At 47.6% G+C, this 14381-nt stretch overlaps 1 protein-coding gene across 5 annotated transcripts in view; it reads right to left on the reverse strand.

Moving 5' to 3' along the window:
- Positions 1-14381, reverse strand: part of TRIO (trio Rho guanine nucleotide exchange factor) — a gene marked incomplete at its 5' end in the record, with an annotated part of 311845 nt that overhangs the window by 24518 nt on the left and 272946 nt on the right. For 3 of the 5 annotated variants that reach the window (XR_013961230.1, XM_080680654.1, XM_080680656.1), the window contains 6 exons: positions 171-240; positions 3001-3104; positions 4709-4775; positions 6301-6449; positions 10284-10379; positions 12944-13114. Coding sequence is in view for 4 of the 5 variants with exons in the window: in XM_080680654.1 (XP_080536780.1) it covers positions 171-240; positions 3001-3104; positions 4709-4775; positions 6301-6449; positions 10284-10379; positions 12944-13114 (657 nt within the window). Of the gene's footprint in view, positions 1-170; positions 241-3000; positions 3105-4708; positions 4776-6300; positions 6450-10283; positions 10380-10520; positions 11419-12943; positions 13115-14381 lie in introns of those variants that run through there. The other 2 variants (XM_080680655.1, XM_080680657.1) reach the window with 2 other exon arrangements.

A 14381-nucleotide genomic window follows, 5' to 3' on the forward strand; every position in this document is an offset into this window, starting at 1 on the left:
GCCTCGGGGCGCCCTCGTGTGGGAGCTTTGACCCCGACTCTGGCACTGAGCCATTTGGCTTATTCTTCACACAAACACTTGTGTAAACTGCGAGCTCGCCTTTAGCCTGACAAACCAATCACTACACATGGTAGTATCAGACCAGCACAGAAGCACAGTGTTACACTTACGTGTTTCACAAAGAGGGATCCCAGCTTTTCTGGATCTTCAAGGCACTTCTCCAGCTCCCCTAAAAAAAAGCTGAGACGAGAGAAGCATGACAACCACAGAAACCAAATGGCTGTGGACAAGTCCTCATTGTCGGGCCGTCAGCTGTGTGCATGATGTATGTCCAAGTTAATATCCCTTCCATGTGTCTGCATTTACGCCTGTTATTTTATTAACCCGAAAACCAATCAATGCTGTATTGAACTTGTGCACCCTTTGCGTTAAAATATCCCCTAGGTCTGCAGCTGTTGTGGGAGACACAACCCCTGGGTGCCAATTTCTCTGTCTCGTCAGCCAGGACCAGTTATTTCCCCCTTCCCTGTCACAGCTTAAAAGTCAGCGTTGGGCGTAGAAGTCTGGGTAATAGTACCAAATACCCCTTTATAAAGTCTACAGTCTATAGAGCCGTAAGTTAGAGCTGCTCCTAAAGCTGACCGAGCATTTATCCGAGTCCAACTGGATTAGACATTATCCTATCTAATAAAGAGGGAATATGCTAACTGACCATCACTCCATCACAAAGATGGCTGTACCCACAGCTGAGGCCAAGTTCCCATAAGGAGCCTTAACGAGCAATCAGCAGGGACCTGAGGCTACGCCTTCCCTCGCCCCCGTGGGGCTTGGCAGGGGACATCAGGCCATGCCTCACACCCGGCAGGGCTTGACAGGGGACCTCAATGTGCGCTTCCCGTCCTGGTGCTGGGCTAGGGGACCTCAGGCTGCTTCCCCTGCCCCAGCGCCCGGCCAGGGGACCTCAGGCCATGCCCCCAACCCATCAGGGCTTGACAGGGGACCTCAGGCTGTGCCCCCAACCCGGCGGGGCTTGATGGGGGACCTCAAGGTGTGCTTCCCATCCTGGTGCTGGGCTAGGGGACCTCAGGCTGCTCCCCCTGCCCCAGCGCCAGGCCGGGGGACCTCAGGTCGCACCCCCCATCAGGTGGGGCTTTGACAGGGGACTTCAGGCCATGCCCCCCACCCCAGCACCAGCCTGGGGGACCTGAGGCTGTGCCCCCTGCCTGGTGGGGTTTGACAGGAGACCTCAAGGTGCAACCCCAGTGCTGGGTCAGGGGAACTCAGGTCGTGCCCCCTGCCAACGGGGCTTGATGGGGGACATGAGACTGCACCCCCCTGCCAGTGGGGCTTGAGAGGGTACCTGAGCTGTGCCCCACTCCCGGTGCCAGGCCAGGGGACCTGAGGCTGTGCCCCTCTGCCTGGTGGGGCTTGATGGGGGACCTCAGGCTATGCCTCCCACCCAGCAGGGCTTGACAGGGAATCTCAGGCCATGTCCCCCACCTGGCAGGGCTTGACGGGGGACCTCAAGGCACGCCCCCCGCCCCGGCCTGGGCTGGGGGACCTCAGGCCACACCCCCCATCCTGGCGCCGAGCCAAGGGACCTGAGGCTACATCCTCTGCCCGGTGGGGCTTGACAAGGGTGGGACTGGCTGGGTCTGGATCTAGCCCAATTGGGGGGGGGGGAGGGGGCGGCTGGCCGAGTCTGGGTCTCCTGTGATTTTGAGGCGCATGTGGGTGGGCGGGAACTTGACTCTGGGTCCCATGGTGCGCCCCAGACTCTGACAGGAGGAAGGTTTTCATATACATTTTACTAATTTTCTTTCATCTCTGACACTTCTATTATAGAGAAAGGGCAAATAGCAATATTAAATTATTTCCTCTAATTAATCCTCTTTTAATGTGCACGAATTTCGTGCACCGGGCCACTAGTAGGAGAAATAACAACACCCGGGCTCAAGAGTCCTACATTCCATTAGGAGAGAGAGGTACTAAAATAATAAAACCCCACATGAGACACACCCTGGCAATCCCTCCTTGTATTTGCAGTGTGTGTTCAGTTTCAAAAGCTCTCTTGCACGTGTCACCTGCCTGGAGGGAGCACTCCTGCCTAGAGTGGTCGGGGCTCACGGGGAAGCGAGCCCCTGACCGGGTTTAGGAGGTGATGACAGGTGCTCGAGGCTCAGGAACGCGATGCACACACAGACAGGAAAGCAGGAGCTGCCCACAAGACGGGGAACCAACAGTGCAGCTGAACGGTCCACAACAGCACCAGCAGCTGACACAGAGCAATCCCTGCTTAAGGATTTTTAAAGTCAGCAGCAAGATGACCTGAGGGACGGACATGCGGTGACCAGCTCCGCAGGCCGGGTGGCTGCTGTAGCGTCAGCCCCGACCTGGATCTCGTTATGGCAGGCGTGGCAAAGTACTGCGACCAAATCTGACTTCCATGGGCAATCATGTCCACGCTTTCCATTAAGACTGAGTTGGAAGATGAGCATCTTCAAGACCCTCTGAGTGTAATTGGTATTTATTCAGGAGCTGGCTGCAATTCTTTAGAAAAATGTATCGAGGCTTACTCTATGCAGATGATGTTCTAAGTGCTTCACATGTATTAACTCGGTTCCCGTTCACAGAAATCCCATGGGGGGTGGGGTGTCACACTATGACCCAGGTATGTAGCTGAAGATGGTGGCACAGAGAGGGGACATCAAGGGCTCAAGGTCAGGCCTGGGCTATGAACCAGGTGGTGAGGCTCAGCACCCTGAGGTGGGGCCCCTGGATGGACTAGCAGGAAGGAGATAAGACCCTTGCGTGGGCCATGAAATGCTACCACAAAACTTCCCGGCCCATCAATACTTCCTGTGCACCAGCTGCCTCCCCCAGCTGCACAGGCAAGGAAATGCAATGACCCAATGCTTATCCGTCCCCCTTCGCTGACATGCGGGGGTCTGACAGTGCCACGGTGTGCACACCACCAAGTGTGACGTGGGTTTTACGTACTCTCTGTGCCAGTCATAAATCTGATGGATGTTGCCAAATACAATTTTGTCCTTTCCTTTCATGTCATCAGGAACACCATCTTCTTTCATAAGTGCCATGTAGCCCTATAATGAAATATTTAAAAATATGTTTATTACACTGAACATGTTTGTACCAAGTAATGGTTTAGTAATAAGGGACAAAACACATATACCATGTCTTGTAACCAATTCTTTATTTAAAAACAAATAAAAATCCTATATGGAAAGGGTCCTTAACTGGCACTTGAACAACACAGGGGTTTAGGGGTGCCAACCCCAGTGCTCCCCAAAATACACATATAACTTGACTCCTCAAAAACTTAACTTCCAACTAATAGCCTACTGTTGACCAGAAGCCTACCAATAACAAAGTCAATTAATACATCTTTTCTATGTTGTATGTATTACATACTGTATTCTTACAATAAAGTAAGCTAGAGAAAAGAAAATGTTATTAAGAAAATCGTAAGAGAAAATACATTTACAGTATTTAATGAAAAAAAAATCCACATGTAAGTGGACTATGCAGTTCAAACCTTGATGTTCAAGGGCCAGTGTGTACATTTAAGCAGAACAGACACTGTTACATTCATTGCCATGGTTTTCTCTCCATGCGTCATCACAGTCCTTCTAAGAACTGAAGAAGTTTAAATACATGTAGATGGTTCCATAAAACAAATCATCTTATAAATATTAACTATTTGCCCAGAAACATTTCCTCTGTTCTCAGCATTTCTCATATAAACATTTTCTTTTCTTTTTGGATTATTTCCGTAATTTATTAAAGCAGTATTTAACGATACTCTTTTCATAGATTGATTTTTTTAAACAATGGCTGATTAAATATGTTGCTAAAATATCGTTAAAACTTCCATTTAACACACATGGAATTCAGCCTGTACCAGAACCTCTTAAGTATTCAAGTGACTTCTTTTGCTGTTAACAATGACTACAGACAAAGCAAGTATGGTAATTCTGTTACACATTTAACTTTCTAGCCATTACTTTTGATAGAATATACACCCCAAAAGCATTGTCCCACATGTATTTGCAAAGTTGAAGGGATAGGTGATAAGATTTTATGCTATAAAAATAGCTCTATGATGAGCTGAGTTTATGGAGAAGATCAGGCTCTGAGCTTAAAGGCAGGGAAAAGCCTGGAGGCGCTCCTTGACCCCGGCAGTGGTTTCTGATGGCTACGCAGGGCTTAGCAACCTCCGGGCAATGAAAATGGTGAGACATGTGTCTGGGAAAATGATAAGCAAATGGTCTGGTGCAGCCGCTGACCATTCTCTGAAGCCTGGCAGATTCAGGATGGAACTGAATCCACAGCTGGGCACAGACTCTGTTAACCAGTGATGTTCGCATTTCTGTGGTGATATCTACCTCTTGTAAAATAATTAAAGGCAAGACTCCCATATAATAGCTACAATTGTTAGATATCGAAATTTTAAAAGTTAATTATTAAAAAATGAGCATGTCAGGTACATTAGGCAGAAAGAGGCCTTTAAAAGTGAATATTGGTTGTTAAGATAATTGGCTCAACTTTATTTTTTAGTAATTCTTTTTTTCCCCCTGTCAAAAATGTCTTTAAAGCTTTAGAGAAAGTCTCAGTGTTAAAAAGTAACATGATACCCTTTTGTGGACTCTGGGGACCGATACAGGTTATTAAATCTCTGAAAACATACCTCTACCACATAGCCGAGGTCCCGCACATAGTCACGCTCTGTCTCCACTAATTCTTGCAAAACGTAGCTAGAAAGAGAGAGAAAAAGTGTTTACAATCTAGACTCTTCATTTTCTAAAGGAATTCTTCCGCACTTTTGCTTTTGTTGGGGCAGACTCCCCCAGGAATGCGAAGAAACATGTCAGACTTGCACCACAGAGTCTCCAATCCTGAGTGTCCCAAATCCAGGGAGGTGCACCTGGGTGACCCCTGAGGGCTGTGGAGGTCACAAGACACTTCCCACTCAGGGTGAACCCCCACCACCAGACCCGATCACGTAAAGGAACAACCAAGAGAAGCACAGACATAATGCATGACACTGCAGGAAGCAGGCTTTTGTTTTTAATGATGAAGTCATTGTAAACTTCTCTGAACATACAGGAAAAAAACTTAACACAGAAGTGTTTCTTTTTGTAAGGTTCAGTAACTGCATAAGGCCACTCAGACAACAGAAGACAATTACTTATCAGCAGAGCACATCCTCACCCAGTTAGCCTGAAGTTGTTCCTTCCTTGGTTGGTTCATTCATACATTCATTCATTCAACCAGCCAACGCTGACTAAGCACCTCCCATGTGTGCACATCATCTAGGTGCCCGGACATAGCCCCTATGCAGCTTACCAGTGTTCTTTTCCTCCAAAGGCAAGTCTAACCTAATAGTTATCATGGCTCTTTCTTCTTTCACTATAAGATACTTTACTGGAACAGAGAAACACTACCACTAATATATATTCAGAAAATATTACGGCTTTGGGGACTGAATTTAGTTTTATGTTGCCTTCTTTTTCCTTCACAACTGTGCATACAATAGAAAGTATAGGAGTTTCTCACCACAAATTCGAGGAGATATTCTTGTCTCGAATTTATGAATAAATAAGAATGATTTGTGCCCTGGCTGGTGTGGCTCAGTGGTTGAGTGTTGTCCCATGCACCATAAGGTCACGATAAGGGCACATGCCTGGGGGTTGCAGCTTGATCCCCAGTAGGGGGTATGCAGGAGGCAGCCAATCAATGTTTCTTTCTCATCTCTGATGTTTCTTTCTCTCCCTCTCCTTCCTCTCTCTAAAAATCAATAAAGATATTAAAAATTAAGTTGTAGCCCTAACTGGTTTGGCTCAGTGGATGGAGCGTCGGCCTGCGGACTGCAGGGTCCCAGGTTCGATTCCGGTCAAGGGCATGTACCTTGGTTGCGGGCACATCCCCAGTGGTGGGTGTGCAGGAGGCAACTGATCGATGTTTCTCTCTCATCGATGTTTCTAACTCTCTATCCCTCTCCCTTACACTCTGTAAAAAAATCAATAAAATATATATATATGTATATATATATATAAAATTAAGTTGTATAATATACAAATGAAACAATAAAAACTGCAGTGATGGCTGACTGAGCCCTGTGGGGGCCTGAGGGCTTTTCACGCATATGTGTAGTTACTCAGAGACCCTGGGTCTCCTCATCACGCTCAGTCACACATGAGACCCAGTTCCAGTTCTGAAGGTGACAGTGACAGGAGGAAAGCCACCCAAACAATGACAGTGCAAACATGTGTGTCTTACTGCCGTCTCTTTAGGGAGCTGGACTTCCTTTCTTCCATCTCATCGATCGGCGAGGAGGAGGAGAGAAGGGAATTGTCTGAAGGGTTGAAGGAGGGGCTGCTGCTGTCTCCCTGGTCAACGAGGAGGGAGCTGGGACGATCCTCCAGCGCCTGAAAGAAATGACATCCCCAATCAGGCTTCTTCCCAGAGTCATCAGGGCTGAAATCTGGGTAAGAAAATCTCCCACTCAGAAGATACAGTAGAGCTGATCGCAAAACTAGAAAATCTATTTTTGTGAAATTATACAGTATTTAATAACAATCCTCCCAACTTTATTAAAAAACTGAATAAGAGGAGCTGGATAAAAGAGGAACATGAGAATGAAAAAAAAGTAAATTTATAGCCTTTGATATAGTCTATTCCTTATTACAAATAATTAGAAAAATATACAACATGTTTACACCAGAGCACTGCACCCAATTCAAATCCAGAGATTGTCTTTTCAGTTATATTCCTGCCTTTGGAAAGTGTGATCAGTACAGAAATGTGTGCCATTGCCTCAATTGCCCGGTTTACCCCATACATCCACCCACGTGCCTTACCGTGGGCTACGTGGCAGCATCCACCATCTGTATTTTAGTTTAAACAAACTTGGTTTGTTTCTTGATGATCTATGAAGCCCCGATTCATAATCTGGTGCACACAGATCACTCAGCTAACAATGATGCCGGTCTTGGGGACACTTGCACTTCCCGTCTGTCTCTTCTGGAGGAAGCAGGCATGCTGGCCTCAATTACTGATCAAACCTGCCCCCCACTCCCACCCCTCGGATTTTAGTTTCTGCAGGTGATTGTTTTTGTTGTTGTATCTACTGTAGAACCTCAAGCCAAGCTTTGCAGGCGATTACATCTGGGAGTTAAATATTGGTGACTTCTCTCTCTGGATTAACGTGATGATTTACAACTGATTACTTTCTCATTGGTACATATTACTTTTTTTTTCTTAGCCTGAATTCACAAAGCATAGGTTATAGTTTGAAAGTTTCTGAAGCAGCCCCTTCTTGGACATTTAGAGATGACCGAGAAGTATTTAGCGACTTGAACCGGGAAAATGTGATTGACTCATCTTCAAACAAAAAACCCAACACAAACTGCAAGAACACAGTATTTCCTACCAAATTAAAACCTCAACGTGTGTCCTGTTTTCTCCCCTTCGCTGACTCCGTCAGGAAGCACAGCTTGGAGGACACAAAGTCTGTGCATGCAATCTTGTTCATCACACCCACGGAGCTGTGGAAACACACCAACTGCTGCTCTGACTTGCAAAATGCAGTTGGGGAACAGGGTTTAATGAGAGAAGAGCACTCTGAGTTTCAAATAAATAGCTATTGACCTTCTCTGGCAGCGAGTGATTTGCAGCGAGAGCGGAGGCTGGCCGCCCGCTGGTTCTGGAGGTCCTGCAGGAGGCGCGTCTGAAGAATGAGGGGAGGAAGCTCCGCTCTGCCTCCTGTCCACACTCCCAGCAGCTGAAGCTCGGAATTAACTGTCCACTTGAATGGTGAGAAAAAGAAGTGAGAAATGCCCCAGCGGTGCCCTCGCCCAGGAGCGAGTAAGGTAAAGTCTTGGACTTCAGTGATGTCCTCGAGGCAGTTTCGGTAGCGGGTGGAAAGGCTGTCTGGACAGAGACATGGCTGGTCCAGGCGAGGTGGGGCGTCCAGAGAGACATGGGTGCACACACCGACAGTGCGCAGTCAGGGTTGCGTGTTCTCTTCACGTTTATCCCGTCCACTCCCTCAACGCTGCCCACTGCCTCTTCCACAGCGGTGTGCGTGGGGAAAGGCTGCCACAGCCAGAGCTGCCTCGGGCCGGGATGGCAGATTCGGATGAATGACCTGTGGGATCCTCTGCGCTTGGCCGTGTTCTGGCGGGTAGGTGCTTGCCAACTTCTGTCTCAGATGAAGAAAGGCCTTGTAGTGATTCTCTCTTCTGAGGTTGGTTTTGGTAAATTGTATCTTAAAAGCTGCTGATTTCATCCAGGTTTCCAAATTTATTTTTAAAGAGTTAAACAAAGTAATGCTATGACTGCTTCAATTTCCTGTTTGCTGCTCCCCTATAACTTCTTATTTTGTGAATCTGTGCTGTTTCTTTTTTTTTTTTTCAGGTTACCTGACATTTGTATTTTTTGAAAGAACCAATTTTTGGTTTTATATATTCTACTATTTTTCTCTTTTCTAGCTCAATAATTTCTGTTTTTATCTCTATGAACTCATTCCTTCTGCTTTGGCTTATTTTTTTGTTCTTCTGCTATCTTGAGTTAGATGTTTACTTCATTAATCCCCATTCTTTCTTATATGTCACTTTATATTTAGAACAACGAACGGAAGAAAACCCCAAAGTCAAGTTCCAGCAGCCACTATAGCTGTCCATTGCTGTTGCCGCATTGCTGACGCTCAGGGAAGATAATACACAAAAGATACACAATCTCTCAGGAACGTGGAGACAGGAGAGAGGAGCAAACCCAGGAAGTTTTCTGGGTGGTTCTGACTTTTCAGATAGAATGCTCAGGTTTCTGGGTCAGGAGGTTCCTTGAATACTTCTGCATAGGAGTCGAGCACCTTCTCCCCAGTCCAATCCATGAATACCTCGCTTCTGATGCATAAACCATTCAGAGTTCAAATCCTATGAAGGTGCCTGAGCCTAAGAGATCATCATCCACGCGGAAATGAACATGATGCACGTGGCTGGATGGGCAGGAGCAACTCAGAGTCCCAGGGGCCAGGATAGGGTAAAGAATATTAAAAAGGTTCACTAGGGTTTTTACCCACAGAAGTAGTTCCTGTTCGTCATGGGAGGATCAGTGACAGGAAATCAATACAGTTATGTTTCTCTTGGACCAGGAAAAAAGGCAGAATCTAAATCACGTTCCACGGAGGGTGGAGAAGGGGCAGTCCATCAGAAAAAGAATAAATGTGGTTTTCCCACTGGGAAGGAGAGGCATCAGTGAATGTCCACACGACGAATGCTTGCTAGGAGCTGAACAAACCGCACTCCATTCACGGTCCCAGCTCACAGCTGAGAGACAGTAAGTAGGAGAGTTTCAACCCACATCTACCTGACTCCCAAACCTATGCCCTTCACGCAATGCCAACAACTTCATGCCTGTTAACTTCAGAAGAGACGTGAGTGAGAGAGCTGCAGAGGAGGAATAAACCAGTAAGAGGGGAAAGAGACAGCCATAGAACTCCTCTCCATTTAGCAGTCATCTAAGTGAATCACAGCGAATCTCCGCCCACTTAAAGTGGAATGCAATTTAAATACGTGCAGATTACCGACTGGCAGGTTGACAAAGCGCTGCCTTATATCAGTGGTCGGCAAACTGTGGCTCTGTTGACTAATGAGTTTGCCGACCACTGCCTTATAGCATTTCTTGGGAGAACTATTTAAATTCACAGACAAGGATGATTTTCATGGTCATATAATTGATGTGTATGAAAGGGTGTTTTTAAACTGTTTAAGGATGCTTGAAACTCACTGATTACAATGTAAGTGTCCTTGGTTGGCACCATTCATCAGCTGTCTCTCAAAGAGACAGCCAGGCCGAGGTTTAACTCTGTTCCTACGGACACGATCTGCAATTCTTGACCAGTGGCATCGAGTTCTTTCTTGAGTTACCTGCCAACTCCTCGCAGGCTTCCTTGTCTAACTTCCTCACTTCCTGTCTGACTTCGAAGCCCACTGCACCTCTGCCCTGCTGGTTTTAATCTGTGTCTGTTCACAGTAAGAATCTGCAACGGTGGCTTTTCTAAGTTCTGTGAGCCCTTCCAGGGAACCACTGACCCCGAGGATGGTCCTGGGGACCCAACTCTGGCAGCTGGTAGAAGTGAGGGTGGCCTTGGGCACGCCCCACTGTGCAAGAAGTCACAGACACATTCTGCAGCCCACGTGACAGGCCCACGCACTGCAGCGGCGCGCAGAGCCCCGAGCCTCTTCCTCGGAAAGCCTTACCATCTTGCTTTTCACGAGTTCCTCAATTGCACTGACAAGCTCGGCTGCACTTGGCGTTTCGGAGCTGGTGGGGCGGACTAAGAGCCGAGAAGAGGCCTATGGAAGAAGTTAAGAAAAAGAAAGGGGGGAGGGGGGATGCCTCATGTTAGTCACTGGACAGACAGGAAATCCTCCTGCAAGCTCAAGCTCTTCTTAAAAGTAATTCCAGACAAAAAGACCACAAGTTTGTCTTTGTTTGCATTTATTTAAAGTCATCCTTCTAAATTTACAATATTCTGACATGAAGTATTAAATAAAACCTGTCTGGGATACATGTGGAAAGCAGACTGTGTCTGTTTTCAATCCGCAGCCATGTAACATCGTAACGCTTTTCAGAGAGGTGCCTGGGCATGGGAGAATCCTAACTGTAACTTTTGCAATTGCTGGCTGAGCTATTGGCGAAGGAGAAAAAAATATAGACTCTGATCAATGGAAGAATGAAAGGCTTAAGGTCTAATGAGTGAATCCTTAAATAATCAGGAAACAAAACAAGATACTAAAAATGGCTTTACTGTGCCTATGGGGTTGAAAGAAGGAAATGAGAAAGAAAAGGAACCAGGGCACGCTGAGCAGACAGGGAGGAGGGGGACGAGCTCACCATTTCCTGTGCCATCCACTTCCCCAATCATTAGTGCAGGGTACAGAAGATCTGTGGCCTCACAAGCTATCAGGCGCCGTGTACGGCGAGAATCAGGGTGCACAGGGGTGACACTTAAGGAATTTGGGGGAAGGGCTACTGCATTCAAGTTCAGTAATTAGCAAACACAGTGTGTTTGCAGATTACTTGCGCTGTTCATCGATTGGAAACTAGGAGAGGGGCGTAATATGAGCCTCGCTTCATATTAAGGGCAGCGGAGATGCATGCGACACACAGCTAGCTGTCCTAGCGATGCACTTCTCACAGCAGACAGTACGGATTTATACATTCACAACGAGGCTTTTACATATGTGGATTCAGCTATGCACTTTGCAAAACAAATGTTGGCTTGGTCTAATGAAATCTGGAATATGAGGTGAAGAAAACAAGGAAAAAAATTCAAATGGAGAGGTAAGGGAACTGAGCCAAAACAGACACAGAACACAAATCAACATAATGCTGCCATGAAAGTTTACAAAAAGAGAAAACAGAACAAAACAAAATATTAGTCACAAGATATATACTCTCTGGGAACATCACTATAGATTTTTGTAAATGAAGAACTGCTGTTGATAATACCCAACGAGGTAACACAAAAACCAATAAACCATTTTAGCAAACAGAAGAATCATCGTGCAGTCAATCCACTGTTTAAGTGGAGAGCAAATACTCTCACTTGGTAACTAACCAGGCCTAGCACCTCCCTTTTGGCTGACCATGCAGATTTAAGACATTTCAGTTTTCTGCTTTTAAGAATGGTACAGCTTAGAATACTACGAAACAGCTTAGGGATTGTTAGAGAAATGCCGCACCCCACTTCCTGATGAGTCCGCTCCATGCAGAGGGGTGAGGTCCTCTTTCATCTCTGCTCCCACCCACCCCCAACAGTGCGGGGTGTGCACTTCAGCTGCCCCAAACTCCAGACTCAAACCCAAGCTACATCCTGCAGCCAAGACCCGCCGCTCCCTGACTGCGCGCTGACTGCCAGGAGGGGAGGAGGAGGTCAGTTCTGCAGAGAAGGGGCTGGAGAAACGTCTGCCTCAGGTCAAGGCTCCTGTGCGACCTGGCTGGGCAGCTGTTCATCACTGGCCCTGGCTGCCCCCCTCCCCCTGTCAGAAAACAGGTGATTCAGCAAGTGATTGTGATAGCGCTGAGGAGGGAGTCAGGGGAGGAAAAAAGGGAAGAATGGGCAAAACTGTTATGTTTTATTCCTAAAACTTTAGCTATTGCAAAAAAAAAAAAATCACCAGTGATGACTTCATAGCACGGTTTTCAGCACCTGACAATTTGGAGGAGCACAGTGGGCCAGGATGTGAGAGGATGCGCAAGCCAGCCATCAGGTTTCCTTTTGATATTTTGGGGTCTACAATTGGGGTATATAAAATAATTCTTGATCACGTAAGAACTCAAAAAACACAAAAACAGATGGACTTGGCTTGGTGCCTCCGCACGTCTCCAAGGAGGAGTTTCATGGCTCTGAACTTGGACACCTGTCCCCACACTCCAGTGTGATCCTGATTTGTGGCATGCTGGAGAAAGGAACTGGACAGCAACAACCTCATCTGAACACCCCGTGCAAAAACACCTAACAGAGAGAACAGGCTGGTCTAACGCTGGACGAGGAGGCGGTGGCGCAGACAGCTCGTGGCGCCTGTGGCTGCTCTCTCAGGGACCCCAGTCAGGACAGTAAAAAAGCGAACCTTACTTTAAAGGTGGCAACTGCTGAAGCACCATTAAAAATGGACGGAACATATTTATACAAATGCACGTGTGTGAGAAATAGCACATGCCGCCCTACTACTTAGTCTAATTGGACTTTGTCATCCACAAAGCTTTTGGGATGAAAACTGGCGGAATCTGCCTGAAAAGCAGAATGTTTCCCAGGTGCCCTTGCAGGGCCGGGGAGTCACCTATCTTCTGCAATGAGGCTGGAGCTTAGCAGCTACAGAGGGCGCCCCATCATGCGGGCGGCCTGGACCCCTACCTTGTCGTCCTGCGAGTCCGGCTGGAGCAGGCTGTGCTGCTGGATGGCCATGGGCGGGGGCAGGGGCACGGCGTCGGCCCCCTCCTCCCCTTCTTCCTCTCCACAGCTCTGCATGCCCGAGGAGGAGGACTTGGAGAGCGTGCCGCTGCTCAGGCCCTCGTTCCGGCCTCTCTGAAATGGAACGAACACTCGCTCATTACACTGTGGGTCCCGACTGTCAACGCCAGTTCACAGAAACGAGCCCTAAGGGGTTAACTTGAAAACTACATCCTGGACAGAAGCTCAGATGGCAGACGGAGGAACAATCTTCCCAACCCTGACGGTAACCTCTCATTCCTTCCTGCAGCCCAACCACTCTGCTTGCCAACTTGGACGAGAGAAGGGCCACTGAGTGTGTGTTTAGAAGGAACTGCCAATGGTATCTGTTAGGCTCTGAATACATCCCAACTGCGAGAAGAAAAAAACAATCACGTTCAAAAGTTTGAGCCCTAACCCTGATGGTGCTCCAGGTCCTCTGGCCCACGTTCGCTCCCCTTTTGGCACCTCGCTAGAATAAAATTCATGGACATAATAATGGTGTAAAGAAAAATGCAATCCAAGGTGCATTTTAAGAATCTGAATTATCCCATTAATATCCCTCTATTCTTACTTTTGGAAAACATTTCAGTTTATTTCTAATAAGAGGACACAGATTTAGAAGATGCGAATGCAATGAACCACACGCTCCAGCACAGCCTGCAGCAAAGTGTGCGGGGGCGGGGAGGGGAGAACAGCAGGACACCCACCTCCACAAACAAATTAGAGGACACAGAGCTTGTCCTTTCTCTCCCTCTGCCCTTTTCTTTCCAAGCCTGTGAGGGGTCTGGGTGGGTCTAGTTAAAACCTCTGCAGGCCCCTCACTGACACCACCCGTGCTTCCAGCCCAACTTGGGGATCAGGAAAGAATTTTGAATAAAGTATAATTAACCCCTCTGAGTCCCCCCCAAAAGGAAATGAAAAAAAATTTCTGGCTGACCTACCTATATTTATCTTTGATGACAGGGAAATAATTGTGTTTATTACTCAGGACAGAGAGGTAAGTGTGAATATGGGGGGTGGGGGAGGAACATTTTTCCAGCCTCAGGGGCTGCTGAGACCGGGCAGCTCTGGCCAGCACTCCTGGCCTTGGCCCTGGGTGAATGAGGGGGAGAAGCTGAGGCGCAGGGCACCTACTTGCTCTAGGGCAGGCCCAGGGTGCCCTGCCTGGGGAGGGAAGCTCCCGGGCCTCTGATTGGTTGCAGAAGCAGGTCCTGACCCTGCTAACCTGGAGCAGCTCCTCCCAGGCCTGTCCCCACTGAGGCTAGCAGTCCGTTCACAGGGGTTCAGTGGGCCCTCCACACTCCTAGGCACCACAGAGCACAGAACCGAGTGAGAACAGTCAGACCAGCAACCATGCCTA

This window comes from Plecotus auritus, assembly GCF_963455305.1.
Source record: "Plecotus auritus genome assembly, chromosome: 7".
NCBI lineage: Eukaryota > Metazoa > Chordata > Mammalia > Chiroptera > Vespertilionidae > Plecotus > Plecotus auritus.